This window comes from Indicator indicator, chromosome 4, assembly GCF_027791375.1.
Source record: "Indicator indicator isolate 239-I01 chromosome 4, UM_Iind_1.1, whole genome shotgun sequence".
Lineage (NCBI taxonomy): Eukaryota > Metazoa > Chordata > Aves > Piciformes > Indicatoridae > Indicator > Indicator indicator.
Genome location: NC_072013.1, coordinates 48,042,426 through 48,056,268, shown reverse-complemented (window position 1 = coordinate 48,056,268; position 13,843 = coordinate 48,042,426). Strand labels below are relative to the sequence as shown.

The 13,843-nt window shown below is 40.0% G+C and overlaps 1 protein-coding gene across 1 annotated transcript; it reads right to left on the bottom strand.

The window, feature by feature from the left end:
• Positions 1-3,362: 3,362 nt before the first annotated feature.
• ATP6V1D (ATPase H+ transporting V1 subunit D) lies at positions 3,363-13,522 on the bottom strand. The gene is made up of 9 exons (XM_054400091.1): positions 13,452-13,522; positions 10,702-10,819; positions 9,431-9,510; positions 8,046-8,113; positions 7,331-7,375; positions 6,784-6,887; positions 6,296-6,362; positions 4,763-4,841; positions 3,363-4,179 (listed from the first exon to the last, which is right to left on the bottom strand). The coding sequence occupies exons 1-9, from the start codon at positions 13,490-13,492 to the stop codon at positions 4,038-4,040; spliced, it is 744 nt and encodes a 247-aa protein (XP_054256066.1). The 5' UTR covers positions 13,493-13,522; the 3' UTR covers positions 3,363-4,037.
• Between the last annotated feature and the right edge of the window lie 321 nt (positions 13,523-13,843).

Sequence of the window (13,843 nt, the reverse complement as noted above, 5' to 3'; positions counted from 1 at the left end):
AAGCTTTAGATAGTTTGTTTTTTTTTTTTTCCTAGCAACTACTTTTATATATAAATCCACCTTTTTTTTTTTACCTAGAATCAACCTTATGAAATCTAAGATTTTAAGTATATATGTGTGTGTGTGTGTATATACAGTCCATGCTGTCACATAGTTATAAATATGAATGTTATTTAACACTTAACTTAATGACGTTGTGGAACATGATGGTAGTTCAGAAGCATAATTCTACAGATCTTTGGGCAGAGAAATAATCCATGTTATTATTAATACATTAATATTAATGAGAAATCTATCCTGTTCAGAAAACACAGATTGAAGATGCTGCTCTGGTCTAGAGCTGCCCTGTAAAGCTTGAGTTAATATTTTAATTCTCAGACATTCCACTTTCTAATGGCACTGTAATTGGAAAATGTGTATAATGTAAATATTTCAATCCTTGTCTCTTTTTAGTCAGACTTTTTAAATCAGATGTGACTGCACATTGATTTTAGGTCCAAAGATGAATATTAATCTTTTAGATGTGATATTTTTTATGGAATTTTCATTGAAACATATTGACTGAATGGAGCCACTATTTTCCACAGATCTGTAAAGTATTTAGAAAGGCAGAGGTTATATTTTTGTGAAAGAAAAAAAATATATATAGTTATAAGACATGCTTAAAAGTCAACTTCTCATGTTTTATAACAGAATACTGACTAAAACAGACTGATGTGCTGAAGAACATTGGAAGATAGTGGGGGTTTCTCAATATCTGCAAATGGTTCTCATCTTGTGGCTGTTGGGCTAATGGATAACTAACTGGAATTAAAATAGCTGAATGTAGCTACTGTGTTGTAAATGAGTGTTGTAATTCACTAGCCAACACATTGTCCTGCGTTTGCTCAGTACTGCAGTGAAGGTTTGTGTAAAACACTGGCAATTGATTGAGAAAGGGGAATGTTTCTAAATGGTTAAAACAAGCAAAAAAAAAACTTGAAACAAGTGAACAAGAGGCAGGGTCTTTCTGTATCCTAATGTGTCTTGAAAAGCAGATGGGAACATCTCTGCATCCTCAGATGATTCTGAGCTGTGAAGGTTTAACTACATCTGCAGTAGGGTTGTTCTATCACTGAAGCTGAATAGTAGTATCTTGGATGTTTTGGGTAGCACAAAGAACCTTGACTGTGAATATCTCTTTATTTTAGCCATAGTGTTTCTTTGTTCCTACAGGTAAAACACTGGAGTTACGTCGATGTGTAGTTTACTCCTGTCTAATATTGAAGGATGAAAAATAGTTGATTTTTTTCCGTTCTCTCTTGCATATATACTCTTTCTTCAAATATTGATGGAACAAATTCACACCCATAGTTAAAGTATACAGCAGATAAATTGTCACATTATCTATCTTGGTCACTGAACTAACATTCAGGACATTTGTGTATTGAAAAATGAAAGTATAGAGTGCATCCCTGTCTTGTTAGAAACCAAAATTATTTGATGGCTTAATTAATATTTAGGGCAGAAAAGCAATAAGCAATTAGTGGGGATAAGTAATGACCTTTCAGAAAGAAAAGGGGTTGGAAACCTTAATATATTTAGTTCAACAATGTACTAGTTGTTGGCCTGAGGGCTGGATATTCAAAATGATGGCTGTTTGCCTCACATTGCAGGCATGTTCTCAGTTTCAGCCACAGTTTATGACAGCTACAATGTTCAGGTATGTTGAATAGTCAGTTTCATAGATGACAAAATATTGTGTGGATTCTACCCTTTTTAAAGAAAGATGATTGTAAATGTATTAGGCCTTTTGGTATTGGCAGTTTCATAGCTGGGTAAGAAGGTGGAAAGCAGTAAATGTGTTTGTTAAAGGGTGGCCTGGCTGAGCTACGTGCTTACAGTCCAAATCCTTGCAGTCACAATCAGCTCAGGATGGTTGCCGAACACTAAGGTATTCAGTGTTCCCAGGCAGTGTCAGTCACAGGAAGTCATGCCACTAACATCCATCTCCCTGGTTCTTCTGAAATGGCATACAGGAGGTGTAGTTATACAAACAAGCTTTTGAATGTAGACTTGAAGAATGTTGAAGTTTAGCTTGCTCTTAATTCCCAAGGCAGAGGCTGACAGCCATGTAGGGAGGTGCTATGATAGTTTATGACCAATGTTAGCTTTGTCTCCTGATGAAAGGCTTAAGCAGCACTGAGAAATGTACCTGGCTGTCCATCTGCTGCCAGCTTGGACCTGGAACTACCCTGTGTAGAAATTACTCTGCCTTCTTTAATGAAGAATGTGTGTTAATTCCATTGCGAGTGTAAGAGAATGTGCAGACTTCACTGGGAAAACTTTTCAACCTTATCACAGGCTTTGTCATGAGCTGTATCAGACTGCAATTATTGCATCTACATTTTTACCAGTCCAGATTTAATAAAAAATGTTAACTGAATTGCATAAAAGAATTTCTGAATGTAATTATGTGTGACTTTTAAAAATATAGGATGGGGGTTTAATGCCTTAAATAATTAAGGTAACTTTACTGAGACCTGTGGTTAGCCCCACACTGTACTTTTATACATGTATCTGCACTCTGTATTTTGGGACATCATGAACTGCACACTAATGTAAAAATGTAAAATATTTCTAGATTTAAAATAAATCACTGTACAATTTTACTTCTTGTAGTGATTTTAGGAGTCTTCTTTTGCCATCTTGCTGTATGTGTGAAAGACACTGTTGACCCATCAGTCAGAGAAGAAGCTCCCTCTTCCTTCTGACGCTGTGCCTCCAGCAGCAGAGGTAATGACATCTCCTCCGATCTACAGTTGCTCACTTTCAAACTGGGCCTGTATCTTACAGCAGAGTATGGATTTATCTGCCTTCATCCTCAGAAGAGAAATGTCCTTGTGCTTCATAGAGTTATAATTTTTTTAAGGTCCTAATCGAAATTAATGTCTTTGCACTTAACCTTGCATCTGCAGTTAAGTGGTGGATCATGTTTTAAACAAGACGCCTACCTTGAAGACGTTACTAATACTAGGGACAAGGTACTAGTGTTACTGATAGGGCGTGTGTTCAGTTTGCTGATTGCAAACTGATGTCTGTAGGAAAACAGCCCTTCAAACTGAGCAGCATTCAGCAACAGCCTGCTTGTTGGCCACTCTCCTAGACTCCTAAATCAGCACAGGACATGAAGAATCACAGCACAGATGGACTGCTGCAAACCTGCTTTGCTTCCCAACCTACTGGTTGCAATGAACGTTTGGAGCAAGATGTAACTCTGTGTTTGTGGCAGGGAGAGGCACTTCTTGGTTACTTACCTAAAGCAGTAAAGGATAAGTGAAAATGGGCAGTGTGCCCAGTGTGGCTGGGGGTACTGGATGAAGTAAAGGTTTTATTTTGAAATCAACATGACAAGCTTTTAAGACTACCATTTCTAGAGCTTGAGCCAGATACCATTTTAACATCTAAAATTTTTACTTGTTTCTAGCACAGACAGTACACAAGTTGGCAGAACCTCTAAAACCATAGATGTTTTAGGCAGTGGCAACAATCGTGCAAGAAAAATAAATCACAGAAGACTGTGGATTTCATCTACAGGTTAGAAAACTAGAGCTGCCTTTGCTGACATTTGACTTCAGCTGTGCAAATATGGGCTGTAAGCAACTTGAACATCAGCAGTGAAGAACATTACATGCATCTCCCCGCCTAAATAACTTTTTCTTCTGCTTGCACTAGGAAGGGGAGCAATTAAAGAGGAATTTGATTAGGCAAATCCAGAACCATCTTGCAGTCATTCCAACTAAGTGAAGAAACAGACTGAACACACAACAGAAGGCTTTCCAGATAGTAAAGCAGCTCACTTATCTCTGCATTTCCTCCTGTGCTGCAGTCAAATTCCCAGATTTCTAATCTCCCAGGAGAAATCCACAGTCTTCAACTCAAGACTTGTACACCAAGAAGCCACGTAAGTATCATTGAGGCAACATGTCCTGAATTATATTGCAATCTGATATTCTGTATTCTGGGTCCCCTGCTCCATGTACAACAACTGTGCTGAGTTACTCAAAGAGAAGGTCTTCATCCTTCTCTTCTGCTAAGAGATTGGCTGGTTCCTGTTCTCCACCAGCAGCTCTCCGTAGCTCCCGTTCTTTCTCCGATTTGTCTTTCAATACTTTCTTCTTTTCCTGGATCTTCTTTAACCTGTGAAGAGAGATTTTCATAAGTTTTCATAAAAAAAGGCTAGCAGCAACAATGCCATACAACTTGGATGTGATAAAGCCACCTGGGATAAGTTCCCCAGGAAACAAAAATCCCATTAACACATGGCAGAAGGCTTTTGTTGCTAATTGCTGCCATTAAAAAACTTCATCTCTGCAGATTAACTCACTTCATCCAAACTGAATTACATTGACATTAAACATTACATTATACTACTCTGCTTGTCTTTAAGTTAATTCTCCTTTAATTTATTTCAGGTCTGGCATTTTTGCTTTAGATAGCCTGCTCTGTCAGAAGCATCCTTAAAGCAGAACACTTCACAGTACTGTCTGAGATCATTCCCTATGGAAGAATGATAATGACAGCTGTGTACAACCTGATGGTAGAGGCTTCATTTGTTACTTTCCAACAAGCAACTGCAGGTCTCCAGGCACCCAGCTCTGGAAACTCAGTACGTAGCAAGAATCAGGTTATATTTAACAGATTTGGTGAACAGTTCTTGTAAGTCCCTTCTGAGGAATGGTCTGTTTCAGAAAGGGACCAGTCTAGTGTTTTAGATGTGTACCTGTAGAATTCCTCTCGTTCTCGTTCATCCAGTTCTGTGATGATATAAGAAAGAGTACGCTCAATCCTGGGAATAATCACTACGAAAAAAAAAATAGGAAGTTGTTGGGCTGCTGCTGTATTAGCTAGGAAGTTACCTAATGCAGTGCAGAGATGTTCTTTTAAAGTCAATCTCGTAATTATCTGGGCCTAGGGGACACTGACATGTCTTTCATGGAAGATCATACTATTTCATGATGGACAAATACACGTAATTGTTTTCTTCAATAAGACCAGGACTGAAGTAGGTTTCTGAACATCAAATTTTCTATGGCACATTCTTTTGAAAGCTGCAATGGAATTAAGTAAGCAATGATCCCTGATTATTTGTAAGGTCCTTTTTTCCCATGGAAGTCATTTAAAAAATCCTGCAAGAGGTGGGCAAGCTTTGACTTAACTGTTATTCTATCACATTCTTTCAGAAACTTCTGTTCAATGTAGCACTTTCACTCACAAGTACAATCTCAGTTTGAAAAAGTCATCATGAAAAAAAAAAAACACAACACTCAAATATTAACACCAGCACAAGGGAAGAGATAAGACATTAATCAAAGCATTAACGCCCAACGGGGCAAGCTATGTGTCAGAATCACTTTTTGAAAGGAGAAAGCCATTATCAGCCCTACCAAAGTTATTTGGAAGGCTGCAGAGGAAACCTTTTCTACAGTCAAATTTGCAGAGTGATAAGCTGCAGATAAGGCCTGCACATTCAAAGGAACAAGTCTATGAAAACAGTCCTGAAAGTGATGGTTTAGAATCCTGTACTGAAATAAATTATTGCATACATGCAAAGATTATTAAATCGGAGCTACCAAAAACTTGGAAAGGAACCTGAAATAATCAAAGCACCATGGACACTGCACCACAAGGAATCACAGCAATATTGTGCAGAGGTAGTACTTCAGAAACTGCAAGAAACGAATTTACAAACAAGAACATGCAGGAAAGGAAGTCAGATGACAGAAAAACACCAGAGTATTGTCATTGGGACTGTTCTGTTTTCTGAAACAAACCTGTTTTCTCTCTGGATGCCTACTCTGCAGTTACATCCAAAAGGAACAAACAAATGTCACCAGCACTCCACTGGACACGCTGCCATTACAGTTTTAAAAGCAAATATCCTAGCTGTTAGAAGATCTTAATCCACAGAAACATCCTGTCTTTTGTTTCTAGTAAGCAGACTTGACCAATTAAGTTGAAGCTGCTAGCAGAGATTCCAAAATGTTTGTGAAATCTTTATTGCATCTCAATAAAACTTCCTGATTACTTTCTCATGTTTGCACATTTGTTTATCTCTGTGTACTCCAGTGCAATAGGCTTTTAATTTTTGTTCTTACTTGCACTATGCTCCATTGCAATGCTTTCTCAAGAATTCTTGAACTGGTTAGAAATCCTGCTAATGAAGCAGTCCAAAGAAGAGTGGCTTCCATGACCCTGCTCCTCATCTTGCATGGAGACAGAAATTATTATGCATCCCAAATGGAAAAATACTCACCGTGTTCAATTGCATTCACACGCCTGTTTGTGATTTTAATGGCTTCATCCAGTGTAACAAAGGATGTCTGATGGAATGGGATTCAGTAATTAATACACAAGACAAAGTCAGCATTTCAGTCAATTCAATACAGAGAAACAAATAGCACATGAAAGGCAAAGCCAAGTCTGTGGTGTAGCTTTACAGGCCACATTCTTGATAGAAGCACAATTTTTTTTCTGCTAATGTCAGTAGCATGCTAAACACTGAACAATAGCAATTACAAGCACCAACTCTCCAAAGAAAGTTTCTTTCTAGCATTAAGGAATAAGGACTTCCTGGGAGCAGTAATGTAACTTATGTCTGGAATAGGTTTGCAAGTACAGGACGGGGGTTGCAGGAGTATACTACAGCTCAAAGTACTGAGCTACAATCATTAAGACTATGCTACTTTCATTTCAGAACTGTCAGAAACTATCTATCTCCATCTTTGTTTTCCTCACTCCAACCTGTAAGGAGGCCAGTTCCACAAGCAGCTCCACAGCTTTGGCATAGTTCCTTTTCAGCTTAGCCAGCTGTTCTCCACCTCTGGCCAAGCCAGTCAACTCATAGCCTGGAAAAAAAAATCACCACATAGTATTTGTTGCTGTTGCTTCTTACAGTGCTTTACAGAAAACTACAAGGATGCAGACAGCTCAGGAAGTGACTAGTGAAAGCCTCTGCCCATTGACAGATTGTCTTTACAGTGGTTTATGTTACCAGATCATTGTGCATGTCCACAGTTAAGACCTACCAGTCTCAAAACCTGGTAATTCAAGACAAGCCTTCTCCTCATCTGAAAAACTCACTGATTTAGTGAGGGCAAATCCACTATAGCCCCTGATAATCCCTCAATGTCACAGAAACAGGGCAAGTATATGGGAAGTAAGTATACAGGAAGTAAGTATATTTATGCCTATGATGTGAACTGACTTATCAGTAAGGCATGGTATCTTTGAATTCACACAGAATAGCCCTATGTATGTGTAAGATAGAAAATAGTTGGTTTGTACTTACTGTCCCCTCCTTCCTGGTAATGCTCAAAAACCGGCAAGGTTACACCTGATGAAAGTGAACAAGAATGCATGTAAGAGACACAAAGGGTTACAGATTTATTAAGTATAGCTCACTTCTACCTCATTTGCTTCTAAAAAACTATGTAAGCTCAAAAGATTTGTTTCCAGTTCTTCTTACGTAGCTTAGCACGATTAAGTCATGCTAGTTCTGACATTTTAACGTGGAACTTCAGAAATGTATCGAGATCACAGAGATCTAAACATAGGAAAAATTCAGGGAAGTATTCCAATTCACTCAATGTTCAGTTTTGTTTCTGTTTAGTAATATGTTCCTTGTGCTTAAGGAATATTCTAATCATTCAATCCTGATCTACCTTGCTTTTTCTTCATAGACCGTTACTGATACTTAATTTCCTGTTACATTTTTCAGTAAAGCTCTATGGAAGTTATGCTTTATTTGAAGATCTAGAAATTGGACTGCAGTTTATGCAAACTCATTTCATTTTCTGAGGTAAATAAATATAAAAATTATAAGCTGTATGTGAAAAAGAAAACAAAAATAAAACCAAACAGCACATAACAAGAGTTCTTACTTTTAGATGAATAAGAGAAATAAAATAGAGGAGACACTGTTTGGATACATTTCTTCATATTTCAGAATCTCCTCCCACAATTCCCTTAAGAGTTGAAATACTCCTAGTTTGAAAAACAGTCACCTGCTACATTGTCTTTTTTAGCTCTGACCTTGACTTGGGCTTTGTTGACATTTTGGATCACAGTGGTACTGCAAGGAAGAAAACATACATCTTAACTGGGAAAGCTGAAGTGGTTCATTAAGTCAAAATCATAACTATAAAGGTCTGAAAGTTGTCTTTAACCCAGTTCTCTAGGCAATTCATTGACAGACTTCAAAGCTAACTGAGCAGCTTTGAAAGAAGCAGGTTTCCAGCAATGTTTGAAAACATAAAGAGTCACTGAAATGTAAGTTTAGAAATGTCTTAGATCAAGTACACCAAACATAGCTAAAAACTAGCCATTTATCTGGTAAGTTTATTTAAGCTTATTTAAAATATTTTAATCAACCTATGAGACTTTTTTTCCAATGCTTCAATGCAGACCAAGGCCACAAGGTTTGTTCATTTGAGTTTGTAGGTATTTGTTCTTTCAGAGCATTTATGAGTTTGTTTACCCACTAACTCTATCATATATCATATACAAACTTAAGCCTGTAAAATAATTTAGCTTGAAGAATTCTAACGTGTCTTAAGGTCCTCCAGGAAAAAGTCACTATAGAGAACTCTTCTACTGAAGTACAGTTTGCTTAACAGGGTGGAATCTGACTACTGTTTACAGCTAAACACTGCATCTGGTTAGGACAGGAGACAGCACCATATCCAAAGGAAAGGGCAGAATTACTTTCCTCCAGCAGCACACAGGTTACTGCTGAGTCTGATCACTTAGTTCTTCCCCATTGACTGCTAATACCATCAGCTGAATCATTAACACTTCCCCAGCTTGATTACACAACACCCTAGTTACAACTGTAATTTATTCAAATCCAATTAAAAAATATCCTACTGGAGGTAAAATATTTGTTTCCCCTCTCACATAAAGCCCTCGTAGCCCTAGTAAAATGAAGTTAGTGAGACAGGAGGATCGAACAATTAGTAAAAATTACTGTATAACTTACTGGGAGAAAATAATGTACATCCCATCCAGGCCTCAAATTCACAAGAAAGATCAAAATAAATAAATGGTCTGCTGTAAATTCTGTTTTCCCTACATTTTAGATTTCAAGCTGCAAAAAGCAACAGCTTCTCAAATCAATGACTTGCAGGTAAAGTAAATTCTGTTAATCTTTTCACTTTGTTCAGCCTACGCATTTTCATCATGCAAATTCTCTCACTCCTGCAGTGATGTCTCCCACCTTTACCTAATGGAATTCAGGTCATCCTGTCCTACTTTGTCCACTGTCTTTCTTATTTCTTTTTAAAGTGCATTTAAGAATTTACCTATTTTGCTAAAAGAGAAATCAACAATATGTTGATTGCTCTTTTCCATGGGTTGGGACATCCACATGCCACAGACTGGCAGTCCTCACCTGAAATCTCCTGCTGTAAACTTTGCCTCAGCAAGGGAAAAGGCAGCTTCTCTCATCACTTCACCCATCAGCATCTTAGTCTGTTGAAAAAAAGAGAAGAGGCACCGAAGACAAGGCACATCATTACTCCCTTTTCCAGGATAAATAGCTAGCAGCATAAAGAGAAGCAAGAGAAACATAAGAGTGAGAATGTCCTCTATGTGTAGCTCATTCCCAATCTGCCAATCATAATTCCCAGGTGACTGCCCCCCGCCCCCCCCCCCCAAAAAAAAAAAAATCAGCTGTTTCACAGACCCAGTGTAGAGCTCACGGAAATGGCAAAAGACTTTTCTGTCTTAATAATCAGAAAATTCTACTACCAGAGGGTTAAATCACACCTATAATGTAGCTCAGTTGGAAAAGTCTTATTTCATATTGTACTGAATACTGGGAGGCAACTGAAGTTGTTTTCCAGCATACATATGCACATATCTTTGTGAAGCTGTGCTTTCCTCCTACTCCTTTTTTTTCCCAGTTTTCACACATATTAAGCCCTTGTGGCTAAAACCCATGGTGTTGAGAAGTAAGATCCTTTGTGTATTAAACAACACAACATACTGAGTGCCAGGAACTTGTCTGTAGCATAGCAACAAAATCCTACAGCTAACCAGGGATAGGGTAGCAGTTGCAGCCAGAACAGTACAACTAAAACCCATCTAGCATGGTAGAACAGAACAAGCCAGATTAGGCTCTATTGAGTATCTTAGATTTGTCACTGATGTTTCAAAGGAGGAAACAGGATTCGGTGTTTCTTCATAAAGGAACAAGTTCTATCTGGACAAAAGTTCTGCTTCCTAGTGTACCTAGTCATGCAGTAAACATTCTAGATCTGCAGCATCCTCTCAAGCCAGCTAAAGCAAGAAAGATGGGGCTATGAAACATGTTAAATCTGCTCCTGAAGTATCTGTCAGCATCACAGCAACTTTTCTGTAATGTAGAATAGATGATGGGGAACTTGGGACACAAAAGAAAGCAGAGTCTAGGCCTGGTTGGAATGAAGTGAAGAATATTAACTCTCACAAAATTTCTATGTGATTGCAGCCAGAAAAAAAAAAGTAATATTTCTGCTCATCTGTCCTCAGCAGCCTCACTCATAAAAAACAAGTTCCCCACAAAGTTGTCCTACATTCCAGCCTACCTAATGAAGTTGGCAGAACAGGAGCACAAAACTGACAGAACAGACCGATTTCAGATGAAGTGAACCCAACAGAGGAAAATTCTAATTCACCTACCTCAATAATTTTCTTAAGGATCTGCCTGAATCGAAGTGTCAAAGCATCAGATTTTTTCTTCAAGAGGTTGCGACCTGTTTGGGCTCCTTTCAAACGAGCCTTCATGATGGTCTGAGCCCTGTTAAACAGAGAAATAAACAAAAATGTCCTGCAGCATCTGGAAGGATTAGCAAAACACTCATGCAGAGATTTCTGACACAGACATGAATGAAGTACAACAGGATGGCCACTTCAGGACAGAATTTTATATTCCCATTTAAAGTCAAGGGAATTTACTATATAAAAATCTCCATCATCATTGATGATTACAAGGTTATTATCTGCAAAATGAGGGATCGTAGGAAATTGACAAGTCATTTTTAGTGCTTCTGTAACAGGTGTTCATTGTGCTTGTGTAAGTCATCAAAATACCAGAAATCAAACTACCCCAATGGTATTGCTTTTAAGCTTCTTTGCTGCTATGTAATCTTCCCAAAAATCAGACAACACATCAGTCTCTTCATGTAATCACACTATTGATGCTGGGTTCTGATTTTACAGAGCAACAAGCAGTCGTACACCCTGGTTAAAAGAAAATCAGAAAGTACAATGATTCCATATCTCCATAGGCTGCACAGGAGATTTACAAGCCACTTAAAACAATCAGAAGTAACACCATTTTAAGAGATACTAAGTGAGCTGTAGCTCTGTATATCCTTCACTTCCAGCAGCACACCTCCAGGTTTCTTGAATGGCATTAGGAACTGAAGAAGAATTCAACCTTGCTTCTCTTTCTGATGTGGAGTATATTTAATTTGAAGAATCTTATGACTTAACTAGAAGAGCACTGAGAAAAACCACATGCTGTTGTGCTAACTCAAGCTACCACTTTGTACATGCAATCACTGCACAGAAAGGACAAAGCTGACACCAAGTCAACTCTATGTGAAAAGAGCAGCCTTACAGACTTCCTCCATGACCTTGGAAAAAGTAAGTATAATTAAGATTCTGCCTACACAGTGGAATCCATTACTTTCCACAATTAACTGGCATGTGATGAAAATAGCTCCATTAAAATATATCAAATGCTTATTACAGAAGTACAAATAGTTTCAGAATATTTTATGGGTTTAAAAAAAAAAAACAAAAAGTCAAACGGCAGCTTTACTTTCACGACAAGCAGGTCTCTGTCACCACCTTGAACTCTAACTTATTTGCTCTGTTCACCATCTGCCTGGGAGTTGCTGACCTTCTAGTTCAAGCAAGATTTCACAGGCTTTGAGTGCATTAAACACAGTCTTGTTTACAGTCAAGGAGAATGAACAGCTTCTGATGATATACAGCACAGAAGAAGTTCATACCAGCAGGCCACTTCACAAAAATAAAAAAAAAAAGGAAAAAACCCCAAACCCTGTGAAATTCTGTTCTGTTAGTTAACAAAAATAGTTGTTGCAGAAGCAGGCCATCTTTATTTTACCATCCCATCTTACGTTCTTAGCGAAACATCAGCCACAAACAGGGCTGTTAAATATTAAACCTTTGTACACCACCTTCTTGCCTCAATGACATTATCAGCCTGCAAAAGCAGATGCCTTTTAAAAGTGGCTGACCTGCCTTCTCCTAGGACATGTAAACTGAATGAAAGCAGCACTATCAAAGTGCAGGAGTGAGAAAAGATGACTTAGTATACACAGGAATTTATTTCTGAACTAAATTTCAAAAGAGAACCTTTACCATGTGATGTGTTAATCTTCCCACATAAACTGTTATTTCCTGTGTCCTGAGCTCATACAAGGGGGAATAATTATTATTTTACATTTGAGGTTTTCTGTCCTGCAAGGCACCTTTTTATAAGCACTACTACATACAGGCATCAAACCAATTTTATGCAAGAAGACCAGAAACAGCCTTTCACCTTAAGGCAAAGTCCTGGAAGGTTTCAAGAAGGAACTGAACACCATTATTAAAACAGCAATTTTGTTAGCAGATCAGTTTCCAATTGCTTGTGTTCATTCCAGTGTTCCCAGCTTTCTGACTCTTGTCAGGAGACATCTGATTTCATGACAAATAGTTTGCTGTCAGGATCTGGAAAATTACTTGCCTGCCCACTGCCCTTTACGCATTTTACTTCCTTCTTTTTTAACGCTTTATGGACATCCTCCTGAACAGCAGTATCGCCTGTTACGAAGTTAAGGGAAGCTATAGATCGATTTGTGCGGTTTTTTTCTTACACATTTTATAAAAATTTTTCTTTTTAAAAGAAAGATTTTAAATGGCTCCCACACACACACACTGAAGCTGCTTGCGCCGTGGTACCCTGCAGCGACCCTCTGATGGCCGGCCGAGCTAATTTTGAGCCTGAAAAGAGAAACTGAAGAGAAGATCTAGCTGCGGCCTTCAACTGCTTGTCGAAGCTTTACACACAGAATGCAGCAGGAGACCCTGCCTGGAGGCGCAGAGCGCCGGGGCCGCAGCGGACACAGCCAGCGAACGGTTCCCAGGGCCGGAGTCCAGCTGGGGACAGGGACCCAGCGATCTCCTGCCTCGGTGGCCCCAGTGATGCCCCACGCACGGCTCCAGCCCCCGTCGCTCCCACCTCGGCGCTAACCCGCCCCTGCGGCAGTGCTGGGGGTACAGAATCCTCCGCACCGGGACCTCGGCTCCCCCAGCCCGGGCCGTGCCGGTGGTGCCCCAAGAGCCGGTCGCCTCTCAGCCGGTGCGGCTCCCCCTCAACCCGCCCTCACGCCTGGGCCGGCCCGGCAGACACTCACATCCGCGACGGAAAGATCTCGATGCGGTCCTTGCCCGACATGGTGGCGGCGGGGACAGAGGAGAGCGCAGGGCGACGGGGCCCGCTGCGGCTGCCACAGCTGTCACCGCCGCCACCGTCACGTGACGCGCCGCCGCTGGCCCCGCACCCCCCCGCGCGAGGCGGTGCCCCGGTGGAGGGCGGGAGCACACGGATGCCGGTCACATGTCCCGCGAGGACAGGAAGGAAGAGGTGCAATTGGCTCCCGGGCCTGTTTGTGACTCCTGGAGGTCTCTGAATCTGTCCCCACCTCGCGGCTCTCAGTGTCGGGTCCAGGGGGCGCTCTAGCAGAAGTTGCCCTTCTGCCTCGACGTTGAGCCTCTATGGCGTGGGAGTGCGGTGCTAGCCTATCGC